This window comes from Agelaius tricolor, unplaced genomic scaffold, assembly GCF_023055355.1.
Source record: "Agelaius tricolor isolate 1412-34295 unplaced genomic scaffold, bAgeTri1.0.p SCAF_16, whole genome shotgun sequence".
Classification (NCBI taxonomy): domain Eukaryota; kingdom Metazoa; phylum Chordata; class Aves; order Passeriformes; family Icteridae; genus Agelaius; species Agelaius tricolor.
In genome coordinates, this window is record NW_027269276.1 from 1,518,077 (window position 1) to 1,541,434 (window position 23,358).

The 23,358-nt window shown below is 48.1% G+C and overlaps 3 protein-coding genes across 14 annotated transcripts in view; 1 reads left to right on the plus strand and 2 right to left on the minus strand.

Annotated features, from left to right (window-relative positions):
• Nucleotides 1-227, minus strand: part of IQCH (IQ motif containing H) — a 54,146-nt gene extending 53,919 nt beyond the window's left edge. For 7 of the 9 annotated variants that reach the window (XM_071441134.1, XM_071441133.1, XM_071441131.1 and 4 more), the window contains exon 1: nucleotides 79-227. The gene's annotated coding sequence lies outside the window, so the exon portion shown is untranslated. Of the gene's footprint in view, nucleotides 1-74 lie in introns of all 9 variants that reach the window. The other 2 variants (XM_071441129.1, XM_071441130.1) reach the window with 2 other exon arrangements.
• Nucleotides 215-17,599, plus strand: AAGAB (alpha and gamma adaptin binding protein). Of its 2 annotated transcripts, XM_071441145.1 has the most exons (10): nucleotides 215-368; nucleotides 4,188-4,378; nucleotides 4,867-4,963; nucleotides 5,633-5,722; nucleotides 8,148-8,231; nucleotides 12,897-12,979; nucleotides 13,392-13,485; nucleotides 14,111-14,215; nucleotides 14,900-14,949; nucleotides 15,535-17,599. In XM_071441145.1, exons 1-10 carry the CDS (start codon nucleotides 293-295, stop codon nucleotides 15,610-15,612), a joined length of 948 nt encoding a protein of 315 aa, XP_071297246.1. In that variant the 5' UTR covers nucleotides 215-292; the 3' UTR covers nucleotides 15,613-17,599. The 2 variants fall into 2 exon arrangements, with proteins under 2 accessions (XP_071297246.1, XP_071297247.1); XM_071441146.1 differs by lacking the exon at nucleotides 8,148-8,231.
• Nucleotides 17,600-18,972: 1,373 nt separating this feature from the next.
• The window catches only part of SMAD3 (SMAD family member 3), a 68,916-nt gene continuing 64,530 nt past the window's right edge, over nucleotides 18,973-23,358 (minus strand). For all 3 annotated transcript variants that reach the window (XM_071441143.1, XM_071441141.1, XM_071441144.1), the window contains exon 9: nucleotides 18,973-23,252. In XM_071441143.1, coding sequence (XP_071297244.1) covers nucleotides 23,129-23,252 — 124 coding nt within the window. In that variant the 3' untranslated portion in view covers nucleotides 18,973-23,128. The remainder of the gene's footprint in view (nucleotides 23,253-23,358) is intronic.

The following is a 23,358-nucleotide window of genomic DNA, read 5'->3' on the forward strand; positions in this document are numbered from 1 at the left end:
GTGTCCCGGCTGCTCTGCCGGGGCAGGAGAGGCCGGTCCGGGCAGGGAGGTGCCGGTCCCGGCGCTGTCCGAACCCACCCAGCAGCGCCGGCCCCGCTCCGGCCGCGGCCATGGCGGCACCGCCGCTCCCGGCAACGGGACGCGCCGGCTGGGCCGCACCATCCGCCCCGCCGCCGGGGGGGGGACGGCGCATCCAGCGGGGCCGAGCCCGCGCTCCGCCCTGTCCCTCCCCCGGCCGCCCCCCCCGCGGGCGGTGGTAGCGGCGCGGCGGAAGGGGCGCGGCGCGGGCGCCATGGCGGCGGCAGCGCGGCCGCTGGCGCTGCTCACCAGCTGTGCCGCGGGCTTCGCGCCCGAGGAGCTCGTCAAACGTGAGTCGGGGCTGCCGCGGCGCCCCAGCGGGCGGAACCAGGGGCCGCGGCTTGCCCGCACCCGCGCGAACCGGGCTGGCAGCGGCTCCCTCTAGCCCCGGCCCTCAGGGGGGGGCTGTTTTCCCCTCAGGATCGCCGCCATCCCCTCACAGATTCAATTTTCCCCTCAGGGTCTCAATTTTCCCCTCAGGGTCACCGCCATCCCCTCACGGTCTCAATTTTCCCCTCAGGGTCACCGCCATCCCCTCACGATCCCAATTTTCCCCTCAGGGTCACCGCCGTCCCCTCACGATCCCAATTTTCCCCTCAGGTTTTCATTTTTCCCTTTAAGGTCGCAGTTCTCCTCTCAGTTGTCCCCTCAGGACAGGGGGATCGCAGCCCCCGACCCCTGGCAGAGGGTGCGAGGAGCCTCCTCAGTGCTTTAAGGAAATAATTCACCTCTTTCTCAGTGCGGAAGGACTAAAAAGCAAAGCTAAAAATTCGGTCTGTCCTGCAGCTGGTGGAATTGCAGCTTACACTCGGTACCGAGTGCATAGAACTCATTCAGCAGGAAGTGGTTTTCCTGGGAACCAGTTGCTGTTTTTCTGGCTCAAAAGGGGAACACAAGATCTGATAGTAGAGGAAACCGTGGTGCAATTTCTGGTATTTTAAAATTGGTGGATTCCAGGAAGAAGCTGTTCATGGCCTTGGTGGGTTGCCTATGTTAGGACAGCCCTGGTTTCTAGGGAGCTCATGAACAGTTTGCTGTGCACACTGAGATGTAGAATTTAACTTCCTCAAATCTTCTCTGGGTGTTTTTTTTTTCTCTCTTTCTGAGCAATTCTTATTTAGGACCTCACCAAGCACAAGGCTGCCCCTTTAACGAGGTGGAGGGAGCACAGAACTGGCTCCCTCCACCTCATTAAAGCACATTTTGAAACAAAAATAACAGTACAAGATATGCAAAGGCTTCTCTGTCAAAGCAGCTGCAGGACACTGAATTATTTAAAGATTCCACAACAAAAATATTATTATTAGTTTATTTTTGAGGAAGGTATAAGCAAATTGGAAGGAATTACTCAAGGTTCCTCTAGGTTTCCCCTTTGATTACTTTGCACAGTGAAATGAAACAGGTAGGTGAGCAAAAAGCTACTTAATGTGAGAAAATCTTACAATCTAAGCTCAGATATTTTTAAAAGTAGTACTCACTTTGAAATATCTCAGCTTCCACTACTCCCAGTTCCAAATCTGGAGTCTTGTCTGTGTGTCCTCTGACTGGGTTACATTAAAATCCTCCTGAAAGAAATAAAATCATTGGATAAAATAAATACCATCAGCATCTTAAGTCCCTGCTTTGTATAACAAGTGACATTAAATCCGAGGCAGCAGACTGTGAAACATTCAAGGACACACAGGCAGGGACGGGGCAGCAGTGGGGAAGGTTTGGTGAGGTGAAAGAACCTGCCAGAACTTTCCAGGCCAATTCCAAGACTTTTTCCAGGCTTTTTCTCCTGTTCAGTGGGAAATGCCTTGAGGTTGAGAAGCAGCTGATGGTACACTTGCTAGATATATTTTTATTTGTTTAGGTTCCTCTGAATGCTTTAATTCATGGGACACTGTGGCAAAACAAAGCTATTTAAAAGTGCTCAACATAGATCTGCCTGTTATTATTGTGATGTATTTGTGACAAAACTGCAAATAAGATTGGTTCAGTTTTCATTCTGTCTGATGTGATTGCTCTTCCTTTTCTTTCTGGATTTTTCCCACTCCCCTCCTCCCCAGCATATTTGGGTTCTCTTTACTCCTTGGTGTAATTCTAGGAGTATTTTTAATGGCTTATTCCACCAGGTGGCTCTCAAGGCCCAGAATGTGGGAACTGCTCCATGTACCTGACAGCTCTGAGGATTTGGGAGCATTTAGGGCATTATGTTCTTAAAACCTTTATTCAATCTGAAAAACACTATGAAAAGTGGTAAATATCTTAATCCCTTTGGGAAAAAAACCTGCAAAAAGAAGTTGTAATCATTAAAAAATTATTAATAGACACACAATGTGCTAAAAGTGCTGAAATACTACTTGGGTGTTAGAGAACAGGGCAATTACTGGGAGAGAAATTTCACAGGGAACTGGCAAAATCTCAGCATGAAGGATGGGTCATCAGCAGCACAATGGGATGAAAGAAAACCCCTCAAAATACAGGAACCAGCAGCAGGTAATAGGAAATGGGACATGGCCTCATTCTAGCAATGCTTTCAGACCTCAATTTGTCCATGAACTCTTCTAAAAACCATCCCTTACAAGGCAGATGTGAATTTCATATCAGCTTTTGAAACCCTTTTCTGAGGGCTCTTTCCCTTGGGTTCCTGGTCAGGGTGACTGACTCAAGTGACTTTGGAGCTGATTTTCTTCCTCACCCATTTTCCTCTCTAAGTCTTTGCTGATTTTCTGGGTTTCAGTAATTTCTGTGGACCCTTTTATTCTTAGCCTCATGGGGCATTGACCTGTAATTCTGTTAGCTCAGACTGATTTTAATTTACCTATTTTTAACTGTCAAAACACTAGTAAAGGGAAATTAATATCATATTCAAACCAAAACCTCTGAGAATACAAAGCTCAGAACCCGGGTTTGTTTTGTGGTGACTCAGATCTTTGTCCCCCAGCTCCAAAGTGAGCTGGGTAATCTTAGCAGGGAATATCATCTGATTAAAGATGATCATCTGAAATAATCTGAAAAATAATTGCCATCCAAAATAAATCAAACTTGAACCTGGAAAAATCATTTCGATGTGGCACTTCTTATTTTAAGCAACCCTGAGAGGAGACTCCTGTTTCATCCTCTTAAGGAGGAAATGGCTACAGGTTTCTGTTTCCAAGGTCACATTTCTCCCTCAGGGCTGCAAATAATCCTGGTTTACAGCTCTCCCTGCCTTGTGCCCGTGCTCATTCACCACATCCATTTCTCAGCTTTGCAGTTCAGTTGTAAAAATCACTGCAGCCTTGGCAAGGAGGCTTTCCTGTCTCTTTACTAATCAGATACAGATAAATTCAAATTCATCTCCAGACTATTTGGGGAACAGCCTGTTCCAGCAGCTCCAGGAACTGTCAGTACCTTAAAATACAAATCCTTGAAAAGCCATGGGCTTTATTCTTTAACTCTTCTCCTGCCCCAGGCAATTCTGGATGACTCAGTCCATTTTATAAATAATTGACCTGTGTTCCAAAGTGTCCACGAGTTCATCCAGCCTGAGCAAGATTTCCTGGCCTTTCCCCCAAGGAATAATGGGATGCTCTGCTCCCAGCCCTGCTCCAGCTCCAGGAGTGTTCCTGCCTTGGAGGGCAGAGCTTGACAGCACCTGAGCACAGCACTGGGTTTTAATGGTGGAGCTCCTACATGGAATTTCATGGGAATTGCAGCTGCATTGTAGGAACTGGGTTTATTTTCTCATTAGTTACCTTCAGCTCTTAGTCACAGTTAAACAGATCTTTACAACTCAAAGAGCATGCAAGGGTTGTAATAAAGCTTAGGTTTTCTCTCCATACATCCTGTTTACAGGTACTAAGTTTGAGGTTAACACTTAAAAGGGCATTTCCAGGAAAACAAAAGGCTTTCTGCAGCTTCTGGGTCATATTTTATATTGAAAACTAGAAAATAAACTCTTTTGAAAGCTAAGCAGTAAAATCTGGGTCAGAGTAACAAATTGAGTTGAATTTTTAAAGATCTTGATTATGTACTGGTTTATTATAGTAAAGATGGATCTGCATTGGCTCTGTACTTTCCTAGACAAATGATTTTCTTGCTGCTGCTGTTCCTCTCCTCCTCACCCGTTTTCTGTCCCACAGGTATCACAGGAACAGATGACCTTTCTGTGGGTGCAGTAACAAGTGGAAGAGTGAATTTCTACCCCTGGACGATAGATAACAAATACTATTCTGCAGACATCCATCTCTGTGTGGTCCCAAACACATTCCACGTGACTGCAGAGATCGCTGAGGCTGTGCAGGCATTCCTCGTGTACTTTGACAGCACGACAGTAAGGGCTCTTCTGCTTCATTCTCCTGCCTTAGCACAGTGAGAGCCATAAAGCAGAATCTCCACCCATCCCCTTTAAGCTGTTCTCTTCATTGGCAGAAGATCAATATTCAATACTAAATATTCAATTTCCCTGCTAACAATAGCAGCAGTTTCCTTCTCTCTCAACTCCTCTCCTCCAGCTGGAAGAGGGGTTTTCAGGAGCCATTATGCCACCATGGCAAATCCATCTGCCAACTTTGTTCCTAGCTGCTGCTGCTTCTTAAAGGCCCCTTTAGGACAGACAAAATTTAGGGAGCTAAATATAAAATTCAGGGCATTTCACCCAAAATTGTTTCTACTAAACCAGCAGCAGTGAAAACTGGTTTAGCATAAACCAGAAGGTTGAGACAAAAAAAGCCTATTTCTTTATATAATTCAATTCTAATACTATTAAAAACTAAAGTATTGCAGGATGTATTTCAAGAACACTTTTCTTTTCCCCTGCAGAAAACTGGACTGGAGGGTGTCTCTGAATGGCTGCCCCTGACAGAAGAGTGGCTGCCAGAAGTGATGATCCTGGTTTGTGACAGGGTGTCTGAGAACGGTAGGAGACACCAAGAACTCCCACTCTCACCTAGAGCCATTAGCCTGCATAATAATTGACTTTCTAATTACATCAGCAATTACCTCTCAGTCTGGGTGAGACTGGCCTGGAGAGCTCAGGGGAGCAGCAGCTGAAGCCTTCAGTGGGATGTGGTTAGAACACAATCAGAATTTTACCAGATGGCTCAGAGTCAGCTCTGTCCTGCCACTGCAGGGGGACTAAAAGACATTCCTGGTGCTGGATGTGCTCGATCCTGCTGAAAAACACGGGGAGCACTTGGTTGTTGATGCCATTTTTTTGACATTTGGACACTGAGCACACACATTTGCTGTGTTTCTAGACAGCAGCAAGCTGGGAGGTGCAGATGTGTCCCTGCAGCTCAATTCAGTGTCAGACCCAGAGTTAACAGAAGTCTTCATTCACACCTACATTGATTGTACCCTCTGCAAACCCATTTGATTCTATTCCTCAGTTCCAAGGAGGAGTTGAACTCTATTTTTGGAAGCCACAGTGAATGGAGGATCCATGCCAGCTGCTCTACATTTCCCATACACTCCAGAGCAAGCAAACAACTTTGAGGGAATAAAACACAGCTACATCATCTGATAAATATGCTGGTACTGGTCTCAAATCTGCACCTTTAATACCCATTTTTGTCTCCCAATGTAGGTGTAAGCAGACAGAAAGCTCAAGAATGGTGCATCAAGCATGGCTTTGAGCTGGTAGAGCTCAGCCCTGAGGAGCTGCCTGATGAAGATGGTAGGTCTGCTGCTTCTCTTGCCCTTTTGAGAGTGAAAAGTGCCCCAAAACACCTTTGCAGTAAAGTTATGCCCCTTGCAGTTGTTGATGTGCCCCATGATTACAGCATGGAATGCTCGGGTTGGTGGGGCTGAGTCTCAGCTAGAAAAGGTCAGGAGGGGGAGGAGGTGATTTCCTCTGAGAAATTCCATCTGTCCCCTCCCAAATCCAGCTGCTGTTTGTGCAGCACCTACGTCAAAATAATATCTGCTCCTTTTTTTGGCACTGCCCTAGGACTGTATTGATACATCAGAAGTTTATATTCCGCTTGGAAAATCAACCTAAAGAAACATTTTTGTGCATGATGGCAGAAAAATTCTGGTTTTAAAAAGACTTGAAAACTATTTTGTGCCATCTTGGTACAAACAGTGACATGATAGGCTGAAAATGGCAGCTTGTTAAAAGCATTTCAGAGCAACAGGAGCTGTTACACAGGAAATAAACCAGTTTCAGAATCACTGGCTGCCCAACATTTATAACTTGAACAAAAAAACCAGCAAGAAGAGTCAGAAGTGTGGTGTTCCACTCTTGAAAAGTGACTGTGCATTTCCTGACAGCCTTATCAGCATCAGCCTTATCTCCTCACTTCAGTGACATAAAAAAGCATTTTCACCTTACCTCTCTGGAGTAAAATGAGATAACTGCGGGCTGGAGAGGAATCACTCACTAACATTTGCTCTATTTCAGGTTCTCCAAGCACATTGCAGCCACCAAAAAGAATTCACTATAAAATCCTCACTGGAACACATCCCTCCCCTTTCCCCCCTTTAAAGGCTACTAAAATTGGATCTTGAGGAGCTGAGAAGTGTCCCTCTCTCCCCAGCATGCCTTTAAAAATGTTTCCCTTGAAGTCAAGGAGGGAGATTTACAGATTTGATTCACAGAAACCGGGAAAATCGGAAGTGAAGGCTCCTTAGACTAAACAAATACTAATTGCTTTAAAAATAGTAACCTTTAATCAAGTTATTTGTCTATTGAATAATTCTTGTAAAGAACAAGCTCTTTACCATTTACAGGAACAAGCTCTTTACCATTTCTTTAATGGGAGTAATAACAAGTCAGGATGTTAATTTGTGGAATATGGGGATACATGTTCTTTCCTAGCTGTTTAATCTGGTAGTTGATTCACTGTGAGTCATGCAGAGGAGGAACTGTGTTCCTGTGAGTAACTTATTTACCCCCCAAACATTCTGGGTGAGTTACAAAAGGCACAACAGATGCTGTAAACACACTGGGCCAATCTCTGCTCAAAATTCGGACATTTCAGGCAGCTCATCTCAAATAAACTGGAACTTTTGTTTTGACTCATTGTCAGTTGTTTGCACAGTCAGGACAAGAGCTCTAAACTGGGACTCTTGATAATGACTCTGATATCAAACCAAACAGCATCATCACACAGGGCAAAACATCTGATTTCAGCCTCAAATGCATTTCTAAAGGCAGTTTCAGTTACTGCACCTGATCCCTGAGGCACTTGAGCTTGATTTCTAAACAAAAACAGTTTTGTATCCAAAGGATTGTTTGGGTGGGTTTTTTTTTTCCTTTGTCAACCTGCACAAACATGGGAAGCTGACTAAACTGAGGAAATGGGAAAACTGACTTGATCCAAAGTGGTGTCAGATCTATTCAGTAAATAAATTAAAATCTGAATAATGCTTTCCCTGGGCTTTCAAGTTCCTGTAATTCCTGGGATTACTGGAACTTTTGGAGTAAGATATTGTGGGGACAGCTTTACAATATTCCTTTCCATTTTTTACAGGCATCACACCCTTTTAAAATGGTTGTCTCAAGTTCTTTACTTTCTAAAAGAAAGAAAAATAATTCTGGTATCTATTTTCTAATATATTTCTATGCTGTAAAGCATTGTAAAAGATCTTGGGGTGAAAGATTCAAGTTTCTTGTCTGTTGCTATAAAATTTATATATATACTATAAAGTATAATATACTGTCATATTATTTGTTATAATTCACTGGTTTGTTATTTATTATTTATTAATATTTATAATTATATTAAAGTATATTATAATTTTATAATATGCTATAAAGATGTTACTTAATGTAGGCCTCCTGCTAAATATTTAACCAAAAGGATTTAGATACCTGCAAAATGCTGAGCCCACAATTCATTATCCCTAATTTAGATACCTGCAAAATGCTGAGCCCCAGTTCATGATCCCTGGCAGCTCAGCCCAAGAATGAGGCATTAATTTACACTTGCTTGGCCTCTCACCAATCAAAGGTGACAAACCTGTGTTTTGTACCAGGAGCAGAGCTGACAATGATTGTGAGAAGCCAGGAGGGGCCTTCAGCCCAGCTCTGGAGGCACGGGGTGGTGTCTGGAGCTGTTGGCAGGAGTTCTCAGAGCCCTCTCTGTGTTCTGGTGCAGATGATTTCCCCGAGTCCACGGGAGTGAAGCGCATCGTGCAGGCGCTCAACGCCAACGTCTGGTCCAACGTGCTGATGAAGGGTGGTAGGTGCCCCTGGCCTGGCCCTGCAGGCTGGGGAGCTCAAAGGGAGCAGCTCAAAGGGCCAGCACAGGCCCAGCTGCACACTCTGGCACCTGCCCCAGGGAGCAGCAGGGCCCAGGCCTTGCTGTCATCCCCCCTTGATGTCACAGGCAGTGGGTGGATCTATCACAGAATCCTGCCGTGCTTTGGGGTGGGAGGGACCTTAAAGCTCAGCTTGTCCTCTGTGCCAGGCTGCTCCAAGCTCACCCAGCCTGGCCTTGGACACTTCCACCCACAGCTTCTCTGTGCCAGGGCCTCACCACCCTCACAGGAAAGGATTTCTGTGTAAAACTGCTCCTGTTCCAGCACCTGCTCCCGTTTCCTCTCTGCTTTAACTTGCACTCTACCAATAATCTGATAAATATTTAAATATTCCATTAATCCTGCAGGTTGCAATGAAAACTCAAAGTTTGTTCTACCAAACTCTAGTAGGAAATAGGTTGTAATTATCAGCTTTATCAGACTGATACATACTTCAGTGTAGAAGCAAAGGTTAAATTCCACATTTGTTGTAGAGGATTTTTGGTTTGTTTTTTAAATTTTTGAACTAAGGAGAAGAATAGCAAGTGCAGAGATGAGATTTGTCAAAGGAGCCATGTCAAACATTCAAGGGCTACAGAAAACCCCACTTGAGTACATGGAAACCACAGATTTTATTTACAACAGTGCAAAGAATGGGCAACCCCAGATAATTTCCTGAGGAAGCTGAATATCAGGTAGAGTTAGAATTTGGAAAAATCACTTTAGCCTTACAGTCATCAGAAAAGGAAATGCTGTGGTTACAAGGGTAGATCCTTCCATTTACTTGAAAACCTTTAATTGCCTTTCTAATGACACAAACAGCTGCAGCAAATGTAGGAAGCTTAAACTCTTCAGGAGTGCTTGGCCTGGAATTTCTTATTCACAAAGCCTCATCCCACCACCAGCCTCCCAACACTCTCTGCTCCCTGATGTCCCATTTCCCACTGCTGTGGCTTCTCCCTTCCCACAGCCACTAACTGTGGAATGGTTGAAGGCCCTGAGAGGCTGCTGTGTCTGCAAGGTGCTTGCTGGGACTCAGTAAAACCAGGATGAGAATTATTAACCTGCATTTTTTAATGCAGCTTTTTGAGGAGTTCTCATTCCCCATCAGAACTGAGGTGAAGGTGGGCCCTGACTCAGTGTAACCATTGCAGAGAGCCAGGTAACCTTGGCAGATGCTGTCAGGTTATCTCACTTGTGCTAAAAATGGTTTTTTAACAACACATTTCCTGTATTTGCCAGATGCCACCTTAGAGAACAGCAGAATTTAGTCACATGCTCAGTTCCTCACAGAGGGGAAACTCCTGCACATCACTGCTGTGTTCTGTAAAGGTCAGGCCCCTTGAAAAATCCTGATTTTTCTCTGTGCACAGCACCAGCCCCTCACAGCACTGCTGCACCACCACCAACCCCTCAGGAAGTCAGCTATATTTGGAAGGTGTTGCAGCCTGACTGTGCCTTCAAAGGGAAATTGTTGAGCTCATTTTGCTTAAAATAACACTTTTTACAACCTGTAACATATCTTTTGTTTTCAGCTTCCTCCAGATCCTAGAAACTGGCTGCCATGTAAATCCAACTTTAGCTTTTCCACTGAATGACCTGCAATTCCTGGCTGGTTGGGAACCATGCAGGGAAGAGTTACCAGAGACCCTAAGAGAGTGCCAGTAGTAAATGTCTACTAACAAATACTTACAGCACTGTTAGGTGCAGCCTTAATTCAAACACCTGTTTCCATGAGAATTTAAATTTACAGACAGAGCAGGAATAGCCTTTTTCAAGCACAAACACCAGACTCATTATTTTATTGCATTAAGCCCCAACACAATTCTTGTCAAGCTGCAGGGTTTTTCACACACCTATTTGTTAAAATTTTAAACTTCAGGTTTTTTTCTCTCACCATTAGAGGCATTGTTCTCACACAGTTCCATAAAAAGAATTAAATGTAGCACAGTTGAATTAGAAGCAAATTTACACCAAGTAAGGAATCCCACGTGCTCTGTGAGTAAATGGAGCAGCGTTATCTCTACTCCAGGCCAAAGGAGCAGCCTTACCTGGGACTCTGCCAGGAACAAATCCTCCCTGGAGCTGGTGTAGGGTTGGTTCTCCAGGCCTTGGGGCTGCCTTCAGTCTCTGGAAGTTTTCTTGAGCAGGAGAACGTGAGGGATTCTCCAGGTAACACATTTCCCTCCCCACAGAGGTATTAAACTGCTGTTAACCTTCCCTGTCTCTGCAAGAGCCTCTGTGGCAAGAAGAGAAACCATTGCCAGCCCACCAGGAGAGGCTGCTTGGCTTCTTTCCTGCTTAAATCCCAGCCTGAGTGATCCCAGGTGAAGCTGCTTACCTCAGGTGGGGCCAGGAATGAGCCTGGCTCTAATCACAGCTAATTAACCTGATTTAGGGAGGCCATTTAAACAAATGGTGAATTTTGATGTGTTAATTCCCGTTTTATGTGTAAGGATCACCATGTGTCAGCTGGAGACAGACAGGAGGAATGATAATAGGTAAAGGTGGTGGAAAACAGTTGGCCATGAAACTGGAATCTGGGAATGCTGAATCCATGTTCAGAGCATCATAAGTGATTCCTGTGCTACTACAGAGAACATGGAATGGGGAATGGTTTGGGTGGCAAGGGACCCTAAATCCCATCCCATCCCATCCCACCCCTGCAGGGGCAGCCCCAGCTGCTCTGGGCCCCACCATAGCCACTGACTCCTCCAGTAAGTGGGATGAGCTAATTTTTGGCTTTCCTGCCTCAAGAACGCTGTGTAAGGCATCACCCACTTCCCAAATTGCACCCAGAAGTTGCAATAACTTCTACATCCAATAAATGGAGTTTATAGGAAGGGTTTTCCAAGGGTGTGCCTGCAACCAAGTGTTGTGTCTGCCTCCTCCCTAAACATGGACCTAGGGACAAATAGTTGCTGTTCAGAGATCCCTCTTGCACACTCCAGGTTTTTCAGAAGGGGATGACATTTGTAATAACTCTGGCTGAGGTTCTGCACTGTTGGAGGAGGGAATGTGGAGCCACTGCCATGTTTCTGTGCAGGACAGACTCTAATCCCAGCTATGAACGAGGGCCATGATTAGATCACTGCATCCACCCTCTGCCAGTGTGGGAATGTTCTTTCTCCAGGACATTCTGCACTGCAGTGTCCAACCTTGCCTGAGGTGACTCAGAAATTGGCTCCATGTCCACCTTCACAGCTTCCCCAAAGCCAGCTCTCAGCTCAGCCCATGAAACTGGGGAAGCTGCTTTGCTTGGGATGCAAATCCCAAACTTTATCCTGCAGTCCCTGTTCACTGACCTGCTGGGCTTCACGGGCAGCTGGAGGTTTTCCAGGGAATTCATTCAGCTCCACTGCTTCGCTTCTTCCCACCCCTTTGGCCAGGGATCTGCTAAAGCAGCAAAAGGGGACAAAGCAGAGCCAGTGGCCCCAAACACCTGCCAGGGATGGGGCAGAACAGATCAGCTGCAGGAACAGGGAACGGGACTCAGGAATTCTGACATGGAGATGTGTTTGTGTGAGTGCTGCATGGGCCCAGTTACACATCCAGCCCCTCAGAAGGAGAGGCTGCAGAAATGGCAAGGAAATTTGGGCAGAGCATCCAAATGACATCACCTCAACAGTTGAGTCTAGAGCTTAGTCATGAGTATAATAATTTAGAACATACTTCATTTAAAAAGTAACATTAAATCTCTCTTCTGGCAGAAGTCATTGTTTCCTGGCTATTTCTGGTACAATAACTTCACATTTTTTTCAGTTTTAGTTGACTAAAATACAAAGGTTTGCAGAAAAATCTCCTGAGTGCCTTGTATAACTGAAAATATTTACTACTCAGTGCAAGGCCAGTTTGTATTGAGTAGTAAACTGACTTAAAAAAACCTGACTTAGTAAAAAACACCTCATCATATCACCCATTATGCACATATTTTTATATAAAACAGGTTTAAAAATACAGACAGTTCAAATTAAAAATACTGCACCACATTTATTATCTCAGATGACTGTTTGGGTTTGAAATCACTTTTTAGGTTGGGTTGTAAAACAGCATTGAGATACACCCTAGGCCAGCAGTGGGGAGAATCCAGAGCACGTTGCAGTGAGAAGAAGCCCTGGATTTGATGGGTGACTCCACCCAGGAATTCTGAATTGGATATTTAACAGTTTTCTTTGCCATGATTGTTGTGCTCAGCCTGTTCAGGCTGTGAGCAGAGGCTCTCCTTGCCTTTCCTGAATCCAACCTCAGACTCGGGGCTGCTTCCCATGGGGGTTAAACCTGGGCACCAGCAGCAGCAAATTCTGCTTCTGGATTTTCCAGCTGTGTCATTTGGAATTTACCAGCTCAGATCCCAACGGAGCAGAGGCTTCCAACAAGCTCTAAAAAGACCCCACATCTCCTGTGGCTCACATTCTCTTCCCTGGGGGGAATATTTAGCAGCTAACGGTGCAGACACAGTTGAAAGCTTAGAATTGGTGTGAAATTTCTGCTTAAGATGTGTTTTCAAGTGCACTGGCAGAGTTTTCCATGGTGCTGTGGAATACCCCCTCTCCCACCTGGCCAGCCCCAGTATTGGCAGTAATTTTGCACTTTGTGCTTTGTTGCAGACAGGACCCAGGGCTTTGGTCTCCTCAGCACCTTGGCAGGAGCAAACAGGAGCCGTGGCTGTGGAGAGACCCCGGAGACAGAAGTAAACAGTGATTCCAGTAATTCCAGTAATTGCTGCTTCCTGCTCTGCTCAGGCCCTGCCTTCTTCCATTGGGGGGTGGCTGGGACCTCCCCTTGTGCCACAGAGCCAGAGGAAAGAGCACTAAAGGCTCCATTCAAGATGGGTTTGATTATATCCAGATTATCCCCTTTGGGGCACAACAAAACCTGTCATTCCATGGTGTTACTGCAAAAACCCCAACAAATCCATCCCGAAATGCCTTCATGCAGCACCAATTCCCAGTGCTGCAGAAGGGGCTTTCCATGGCACAGGTTGTGCAGTAACACTTTGAGATAAAGTGCAAGGGTTTGAAGGAAAAGCAGGGAGCACCTGATTTGCTGCTGATGTTTTTTCATGCATTACTGGATACTGAAATATCTTTGTGTCCTGACAGTCCAGCCCATCCCCAGGAGAGAGGGAAGAGTCCCAGTCAGATGGTGGAGAGGATGGAGCTGGCACACACAGCCTGGAGCCTGACAGTGCTGCAGGTGAGCTCAGCAGGGACACAGGGAAACCTGGGGCACACGGCACTGCCAGGGCCAGGAGAGGCCTGGAATCCCTGCAGCATTCCAGGGGAGGGGACTGCCTTACCAGCCCTGTGTGAGATCTGGATCTGTGATGTTCTTCATCAGCTCATCACTCTTTGATCTGCTCTGTGTGGACAGATCATCCTGGAATCAGTATTTAAGATTTAAGAAATCTTAAATACTGGATGAGTCACGTGTCATGTATCACAGAATCATGGAATCTGGAATATTTTGGGTTAAAGCTCATCCCCTTCCACCCCCTGCCATGGCAGGGACACCTTCCCCTGTCCCAGGGTGCTCCAGCCCTGTCCAGCCTGGCCTTGGACATTCCAGGGATCCAGGGGCAGCCCCAGCTGCTCTGGGCACCTGTGCCAGGGCCTGCCCACCCTGACATGGAAGGATTTCTTCCATAAAATTAATCATCACTGTAACAATGCCATGATTTGTCTTTATGAGCAATCAGTAAATTAAGTGTTTCTTTCTCTCTTATGACATTGGAATTTGCAAATGGGATTTGCAGCTGTTAAAATCCTGGTTTTCTGCTGAGAAACCAGAATCATTTCTCTTCAACCAAGCTGTATTTCAGATCCCATGCTGGATATGGACATCCAGGAGCTGGCCAGCCTGACCACGAGGGATGGGGACCTGGAGAACTTCGAAAGGCTCTTCTCAAAGCTGAAAGAAATGAAAGGTAACACACCAGGAGAAATGGACCTGAGCTCTGGCACCTCCTGCAGGGGCTCAGAGAGAGCCAGGAGTGACTTGGGAAGCTGTGAAATTCCTGTTCTTCTGCCTCAAGTCCTTTAGAGGTAGCTGCTCTTTCCATTCATTTGTCCTTTATCTTGATAATGCTCTTGAAAGCAGCAGATGTTGCACTGGGAGGTCCCAGATCAGGTGCAGGAGCTGCTCTGCAGTTCCCAGGTCAGGTGTAGGAGCTGCTCTGCAGTTCCCAGAGCCAGGGCAGGAGCTGCTCTGCAGTTCCCAGATCAGGTGCAGGAGCTGCTCTGCAGTTCCCAGGTCAGGTGTAGGAGCTGCTCTGCAGTTCCCAGGTCCAGGTGTAGGAGCTGCTCTGCAGTTCCCAGATCAGGTGCAGGAGCTGCTCTGCAGTTCCCAGGTCCAGGGTATAGGAGCTGCTCTGCAGTTCCCAGATCCAGGGCAGGAGCTGCTCTGCAGTTCCCAGATCAGGTGCAGGATTTGCTCTGCAGTTCCCAGATCGGGTGCAGGAGCTGCTCTGCAGTTCCCAGGTCAGGTGCAGGAGCTGCTCTGCAGTTCCCAGATCAGGTGCAGGATTTGCTCTGCAGTTCCCAGGTCAGGTGCAGGATTTGCTCTCTGCTCCCTCCTGAGTTCACAGCCCCACTCCTCTCCTTCCCCACAGACAAAGCTGCCACGCTGCCTCACGAACAGAGGAAGCTGCATGCAGAGAAGGTGAGCCCTGGGAATTGAGGTGGGATCAATAAAATGGGTGATTTCTTTCCAAGCCACAGTTCCTGCTCCTGCAGAGTTCCTGGATTAAGAGTAGTGAGAACAAACCACACAGTCCTAGGGAAGACTTGTCAGGTATCTCCCAAAACCTGAATAACCTGGAAGTTTGAAATACCAGAAAAGCATAAAATCCTGAAATGGTTTGGGTTGGAAGGGACCCTAAAGATCATCTCATTCCACCCCACTGCCATAAAAAAGACTTTCCCCTTTGTGAATTCTGAGCTGAAAGCCCTGCAGTCACTGGGGGTGCTGGCCAGCTTCCACAAGTCAATGGAAAAGTCTGGATCTCCTGGACAATGTAATGATGCCTTGAATGGCACAGGTTTTGTAGCACAGGTGCCTCCCATGACCTGAATCATTGCCTCTGTGTTGCTGAAATTCCTTCACCTCAGAGGGGATGTGTTGCACTAACAGACCTGGTTGCCAGATTTAGCTGCTGCTCAGTTCCTGCTCTTTGGATGGGAAATACAAAATCTTCAGTCATGTCATGGGAATTTTCTCCCTTTCCCATCTCTTTTGCCATTGTAGGTGGCCAAAGCCTTCTGGATGGCCATTGGAGGAGACAGGGATGAGATTGAAGGTCTCTCCTCAGATGAAGAAAACTGAATTCCTCTGCAGCTGGAAGTGCCAGAGCAATCCTGAGGGAATGATCCTTCCCTGAATTAGTGTTCATTGCCAAAAACCCCATTTAGCTGTAGCTGCTTCCCTTGGTGACAGCATTCCCCATGTTCCACATTCCACTGCATCTCCTGGCTCCAGAGGCTTTGTCTGACTGTCCTGTCTGCTCTCCCAGAGGACTTTGGGAGGTGACACGTGTGTGGTTCAAGGAAACAGTGATGAGTTTACATTTTACAAATGAACATTTTTATGATTTCCTCTCTGGGGTTTAAATAAACAAATGTGCTCCCAGTTATCTCTGCACACAGGGCTGGGGCTTGGGAAGTGACTCCTGAATTCCAAACTGCATTTTTCAGCTGTAGGGCTCTTGGATGGTTTTATGGAGCTTTTCCCAGTTCAGCCTGGCCAGATGAGGATGAGCCATGAGGAGGAGGTTGCTGAGCTCCATCCTGCCAAGTGCCAAAGCCATTACACGTGGCCCCAGGCTTGGATTGTGTTTGGATTTTGCCTGTGTAAGGATGGGGGCTTCCCTGGAGTGTCAGGTGTTGTCTACACTCCCTGGATTCCCAATGAAATGCCAGATGGCTGCTGCTGCTCCAGGGGTGGAATTCCCTGCCCAAACCTTGTGCAAGGCCTGGCAGAGTGCACGGAGCTGCTCTGGGGAGCTCTGTCCTCAGTGCCCCCACTCCTGTGTGTCCGTCGGGCACAGGGCTCAGCAGGAATTCCCTTTTCCTGGAGGGAGCCCCCATCACTTCCACAGCAGCACAGGCCCCAGAGCCTCTGGAATGACGGACATGGAGGGAAGGTGGAGCCTGGTGAGGAGCCGGAGGAGAAAGGGGAGATGCCACCCTGGCTCCTCTGTGCAGGCACAGGCAGTGGATCCATGGGAAGAGGACCCAACAGATTCCCATAGGGCAGAGTCTGGCCCCAAGAACTTTTCCTTACCCATCTGAAAACCCACCCTGTTAAGCACCCTCAGTTAGGAATTCCAGAATTAACTTTTCCAATGTCTCCTGAATTGCCGAGTCCCAGGACACGGGTTTGCCATCGATTCTTGGATGGCTTTATGTTCTGCAGGCACTTTCACAGTGCTCCTTGAATTCCCTTTTAATGCTGAAGCAAAGGTGAATGTAAATCATCATTCTTGGAATGCTGGGAATCATGTCATGCATGGACACTGCAGCGTTTAAGGACAAGAACTGCAGCCTCACTGGCAGTTTGGGAATTGTTTCTCAGCTGAAGCCGGAGCAGGAGCTCCCCCACAGTGAAACACCTGGTTTGGGAAGAGTTCTGGAATTTGAGACAGCCAAGGAAACACCTGCCAGGGACACCTTCCCAGGCAGCTGCGGGGCCTTGCTGTGACTGCACCTTGTCCCAGCACAGGGATGTGGCACAGACTCTGCAGGTGGCTCACTCCAAGCAGGGAATGAATGGTTCCCCATTGGGTTTCCCCACTGCCTTCTCAGTAGCTGAAGATTCTGCCCCTTCTAAATCTTTGTTGTGCAGTGGTGATAAATGGCCAAAGTGCCAAGGGAATAGAGTGGAGGCAGCGAAGAAAAAATGGACTTGGACACTTTATAAACCCATTCTTTAGATGTGTGATAGAGATGTGACTTTTTAAATTTAATAAGATGGTATCAGTTAAAACCCAGTGCTTTGCTGCCTTTTTATGAGGTAGCAGCAGCTCATTCCCATACTCAAAACTCTTTAAACATGATTTATTGTAAATGTGGGTCTTCTCTGTAGGAGCACAAATCATGGAGGCAGGAAGTGTGGCTGGAGACACTGGGAAATAATTTAATGATCCTTTGAGGTTGTTGTGTTGTGGTTTAAAATCAAGGTTTACTTTGCTGGTGCTTTTTTTTTGTGGGTTGTTTGGGGTTTTTCTGAAGAGACCCTTTGGTTTTGGCTACAGAATTTCTTTACAAAATAAGAAGTTACGGAAATGAATAAAAGGGGCATTAGTGGAAAAGCAGATTTGTGTCTGTCACTCAGTTTCTCTTTGTGTAGAAGAATTCCCAGTTGGTTCCACAGAATCCCAGAGTGGTTTGGGTTGGAAATGCCCTTAAGGGCCTCCAGTCCCACCCTGCCATGGGCAGGGACAGCCCCAGGTTTGACATCCTTGTCCCAGTTCCAGAGCTGTTGCTGCTGCAGCATTCCCAGTGTTCCTGGGCAGGCCAGGCTGCAGCTGAAGCTCTGGGATGGCAGAGCCTTCCCTGGCACCCGTCCAGCCCTGGCACCCAGCTTTGGCCTGAAGCACCCGTTCCAGGCCGTGCCAGTTCACTCTTTATTCTGGCTGAGGTGTTGAGGTTCTGAATTCCTCCCACCGCCCATGTCCAGCAGGGATTGGGACACCAGCAGGGATTGGGACACCGGGGTGACAGCAGAGCCCCCAGCTCTGCATGGACTCACTGCAGCCTGCCCCAGCTCTGGCAAGCCCAGCACAGAGCCTGGACGAGACCCTTCATTACCACATGGCTGGAAACCCGAGAGGAAAAAGTGTTCTCGTAAATCCTGTCAGGAAAACCAGCCCAAAAGCAGAGAATTCCAGTGAAACCCTCGGGGGCCATGAGGAGTTCACAGCACGGATGGATCCGATCCTGGTGTGCCTTGGAGCCCTCTCGGGGCTCTGCACAGCGCCTGCCCTGAGCCATGGAATGCCAGGGATCTGTCACTGTCCCCGGGGTGGCACCTGCCCGCCCTCGGCCATGGGCTTTGGAATTCTGCCCCTGGGATGGGCAGCCTGGAGGTTAATCAGGAAAACTTCCCCACCAGGAGCACGGGGCGGCCATGGACGGCTCACCCGGGAGGGAGGGTGGAATCTCTGCTCCTCAAGGGTTTTCCCCAGGATTTATTGACTGGACTCGAGTCTGCAGCTCCTCCGTGGAGACACGGCAGGAACTCGGGGTCTGCTCCTGACTGGGCACTGCGGGGTGAGCAGTGAATGCTCCTCTGCAGCTCCTGCTCTCCTGAGCTCCCTGCATGGAATTCCAGTGGCACCTTGAACCTGTGAATGCTCAACTGTGCCTGACTTCTCCAGCAACTGGACAGTAAATCCTTGGGGCACAGAGCTCCACTTATGCTCACCCCTGAGTCCCATTAGTTAAAAGAACTAAATGCAACTTTAAAATTATTTTTTATAGATTTGACTTTAAATTCTTGAACAAAACTGTCCCAGCTGTAAAAAGAAGGAGGGTCTTACCTGTCACTGAGCTCTTGTGTGCTTTACTGGGATTGCACCAACCTAAGGATGCTGCTGTGTCCCAATCACTGTCATGGCAACACTCTCAAACTGTCAGTTTGTGTCCTTAAATACATTCCTCCAACAGCCTGATGTGCTCACAAGCCTCGGTTTTCAAATCAAAGTTTATTAAAATGTCAAGAACAGAAACCTTACAGTTCCACATGGAAAGGGAGGGCGTACATGGGACAGGCCTGGAGTAACAAAGGCAGAAATGCTGCAGGGAGGGCAGGATGGACAGACAGCCAGGGAGGACTCACAGCCCCCGTGGATCCCTCCAGGGCAGGGCTGGGTGTCCCAGCACAGCCAGCACGGGGGAACCCAGCTGGGCTGGGGGAGCACAGAGGAACTGCCAGGTCTGGAGGGGCAGAGGATGACCCAGGCAGCTCTGGAGGAACAGCTTTTGGTTTTTAAAGCCCCATCAAGCCCCAGGGGCCCTTCTGAGACCCCAAGTTGGTGCAGCAGCAGCACCGTGGCTCCTGGGGGCTCGGGGACTTTGTGCTCAGCTCTGTTCTCACATCACAAACTCCTCATTTCCAGCAATCATCAGCAAAGAGCAGATGGAAGGTTTAATACTCTGAGTCCTTAATTGCCCCTTCTGCTAAAAATTAAATATTGGATTCATCTGAATATTTGAGACAGACACATAAATACAAAAGCAGGTACATAGTAAAAAACATTGAACTTCTCAAGCACACCACTCAGGCCAGCCCTACAGAGGGCCTGCTTCTCATCCCAGCTTAGCACAGCCATGAAATTCCATCCTCCTGCCCCTCAGAGACCCAGGAGAGCTCTGGGTGCTGTGCATGTGGCTGAAGCCCTTCCTGGGCTGGGCTTTCCTGCTTTTCCAGTCAGGAATCAGCTGAAGGCACAGGAGCCACCACTGCTGCTTGGGATGAGTCCTGACCATCCTTCACCCCACAGAGGATCCTGCAGGGTTCAACCACGCTGATGCAAGGGGGAGGAAACTGTGAGGAACTCAGGGCTCCCTCAGCCTTTTCCTGGCACACAGGGGCAGCCAGAGCTCCAGGGAAGTGCCTTACCATGGGATTTCTCCTTCTTTGTGCATAGGCACACTGATTGCTGGAGATTAAGTCAAATGGACAGCACTGGATTACTCCTAAGACAAGCTTAACACAAAATACAACCTGCAATTCAATACATGAACAATAAACAGATCACACAGCCTGGGAAAGCACAGGGTGTCTGTCCTCTGCCTGCAGCCAGGCCCTGCTGGGCAGCCTCACCAAGGGAAGAGTCCAAGGTCCTGCTACTGACTCTGCAGGAACAAAACCGGGTGAAACCCTGGAGAAACCAGCCCAGCCTGCCATGAAATGAGAGGATGTTCCAGCCTGGAGCTGCAAGCTGAGCCAGGGCAGGCTGCTCCCATCCATCCCTTTGAGCTGCACACCAAAGCTGCTTTAATTGAGTTCTAGGAGAAATCAAACAAAGCCTCCTGTGCCCTCAGGGCCCTGCTGCCCCCAGCAATCCCAGCCCAATCCCTGCTCCCTGGCCTTGGTGGCCACAGGAGCAGGAATTCACCTCATCCTGCAACTGTGAGCGTCCAGGGCAGCGTGGGCACAACATGCCCAGCCCAGCCCCATCCCTGCCCTGTCCAGGGCTCTGCTGGGCTCCCCAAGGTGACTCCAGAACCCACAGAGCTCTCATGAATCAGGGAGCAGCAAACAAAGGGGAGAGAGGAAATTAATGCTGGAGTGGAGATAATCTCCCCTTTATCTCACTGCTCTGCTGGGCCAGCTCACATTTTCCACTGGAAGGCATTTCACTTAAGAGATGATGAGGGGAGATTAACCAAAGTTTTTATGCATCATCTGAATCCTGGGTTTCAAAAGGCCTCAATTAATATTGGTCAGCAATTAATTATCCTTTAGCAAGGGGCTGTAGCTCTGGCTCCCAGCGGAAATCCAGGGTGGCTGAGGAGGTGACTCCGTGTGCAAATTCCATATTAAAGTTGGGATTTATTCCCACTCGTGGCCTCTGGATCAGGCTGGGCTCCTGCTCACACCATCACCTGTAATCCCTCTGGGATTTCAGAGGGCATTTCTGTGGTTAATGCAGGAGGCACCCGAGTCCAATTTCCTCTGTGATTATGAGGACAACAGCAACAACATTTGTCACCAAAATAAGCAAGTAAGACACTCATGGAAGAAACCCAGAGCCATTTTACAGAGCACATTTTTCCCCCTCTCATTTAAACAGCCAAAAGTCAAATATTTCTACAAAATTCAAGATAAACTTTTCTTTACAGCTATGTTAGAAACCTGTATCTGAACCAATGCTGCACCAATCCATGCTGACATCAGACCTGCTTTGTAAAAGGCCCAAAAAAATCCTATTTTATACAGATCTCTTCTTGCCCCAGTCTGTGCAGGCAGACCTGTAACTCGGATCAGACACATTGCAAAATTTAACAAATCAAACATCTAAAAGCCTCCAGTGCTGCTTGTGCTGTGCTGCACAGAACAGCTGCAGTCCAGACTCAGAGGATTTCCCAAAGTCCTGTGTGACCAGGAGCACATCCACCATGAGAGTCCTCCTCACACTCCAGATGTTGAACAAGGCAATTCCTGGTTTCTGGAAGGGAGCTCCCCAACCATCCCTTCATCTGCATCCAGCAGCAGCAGCAGCGGCCTCTGGGATCTGTTGTGGTGGCACTGGGTCCCCTCAGCTCCAGGAGTGGTGACCAGCTGTGCCAAAGCAGGAGAGGCTGGCAGAGGTCTCTGGGAATGAGCCTTGGCAGAGGAGGAGCATGGACATTCCTGGTGGGTGTTTGATCCAGTCAGTTCCCCCAGTGGATCAGGGCACTCCCACAGAAGTTTGCAGGACTAAAGCAAAACCATCCTCAAGTCCATCCCAGTCAGTCCTTCCCACAGCCACATCCAGCTTGTTTGTCTTTCAGAGATAAAAAACAAGGAAAAAAAGATTTCCATAGGAAACTGATTATCACTTTCTCCCCTCCCCCTCTAATATTTTGGCACAAATGCATAAGATATTCACTGCAGATATAAAGAAACAGATAATTGGACAGCACTGACAAAGTTATGAGACTTATTTGGCAAATGTGAACCATAAAAACAAGTGCTAAGGGGTTTTTTCCAGTTGTGGAAATTGTTTGCCACGACAGTTGCTGCAGGGATAAAAAATATTAAACAGTCTGGAGCATGTATGTTTAAAATGAACATTTTATAATACAAGTAAATACACACTCTCCCAATTTCTCCAGGCAAAAACACATCTTAGAGCATTTTCATCAGCTGGAACAGTTTCACACAGAGGGCTGGTTGTGTCTGAATGTCCTGGCTGCTGCATGTGACAGCGCAGGATCCCCCTCCAGGGGCGCTCCACAGCCAGGCCTGGACATTCCCCCCTGCTGCACCTGGACACGGAGCCCTCGGGCTTTGGAGAGGCACAGACTGGGAAAGCACAGCCCAGAGCTGCTGTGGTTAATGCAGAGACTGCAGAGAATGAGCCTGAGCTGCTCCAGGCAGGGCTCCCCACGGGACAATTCCCCCTCTGGGAGCAGCTCCAGTCAAAAATCGCTACAGCAACACCACAAAGAGCCTCCAAGTGGGCTTTTGCCCCATGTGAACCCAGGCTGATCCATGAGGGCATCATCCCTCGGGCACCAGGCAAGGCTCTGCCTCCTTGCTGCAAGTCCAGTGTGGGAAATTCCTTCCTTTTCGGAACATTCCTGGGGAATTCCTTCTTCTGGGTGTTTGAAATGCCTCCTTCCCCCTGGTGCTGCAGTACCGGTGTGGATCAGGTGGGTGGTGCAGGAATGCACGGGCAGGAGCCATCCCAGAGCCCCCCAGGCTCTGGTGTTCCCATCCTGGAGCCCCACAGTGTTCCTGGGGTGTTCACTGGTGTTCCTGGGGTGCTGCAGAGCCTGGAGTGTGTGAGGGAAGGGGAAGTTCCCTGGCAGCTGGGATGGCTCCTGTGCCACACACAGCCTGGAGGCAGGTGAGCACTGCCTGCTCTCCACTGAACAACATCCAGCTCTTCATCCTCACCAACTCCAGCTCCAAACTCCAGCTGCAGCCCGACCAAAGTGCCGACAGTTTCAGTGGAAGTGGCTTAAATGGGTATTTAAAAACAACAACAAAACAAAGAAAACCCACTTCTTTTTTTCGTTTTTGAAGCAGATTTTTTTCTCATCGCTTGAATAACTGGGGAGTTGTTTACTATGCCTTTGCTAAGGGTGCTGCAGAGTCCTTGTTCCCCAGGGGCCCCAGGAGGGTTTCCTTAGGAGACGCTGGAGCAGCGGATGCTGGGGGAGCCCATCTGGGTCAGGACCTTGTCCAGCCACTGCAGGGGCCCGTTGAGGTGCAGCTCGATCCAGCAGGGAGTGCTGGTCACCGTCTGCCTCCTGCCAGGGAAGAGCACACACCACCAATGTGACTGACAGAACTCAACAGAACAGGCTTCCCCGCTCCTGAGCTGCTTCCACAACCACCCTGGCCAAAGGAATGGCT

Bases quoted from the DNA above. Each gene is read 5' to 3' on its own strand.
- AAGAB (XM_071441145.1), top strand. From the start codon at position 293: ATGGCGGCGGCAGCGCGGCCGCTGGCGCTGCTCACCAGCTGTGCCGCG. The intron at 4,964-5,632 runs GTAGGAGACACC...CTCCCAATGTAG, and splicing joins TGACAGGGTGTCTGAGAACG to GTGTAAGCAGACAGAAAGCT. The intron at 14,950-15,534 runs GTGAGCCCTGGG...TTGCCATTGTAG, and splicing joins GGAAGCTGCATGCAGAGAAG to GTGGCCAAAGCCTTCTGGAT.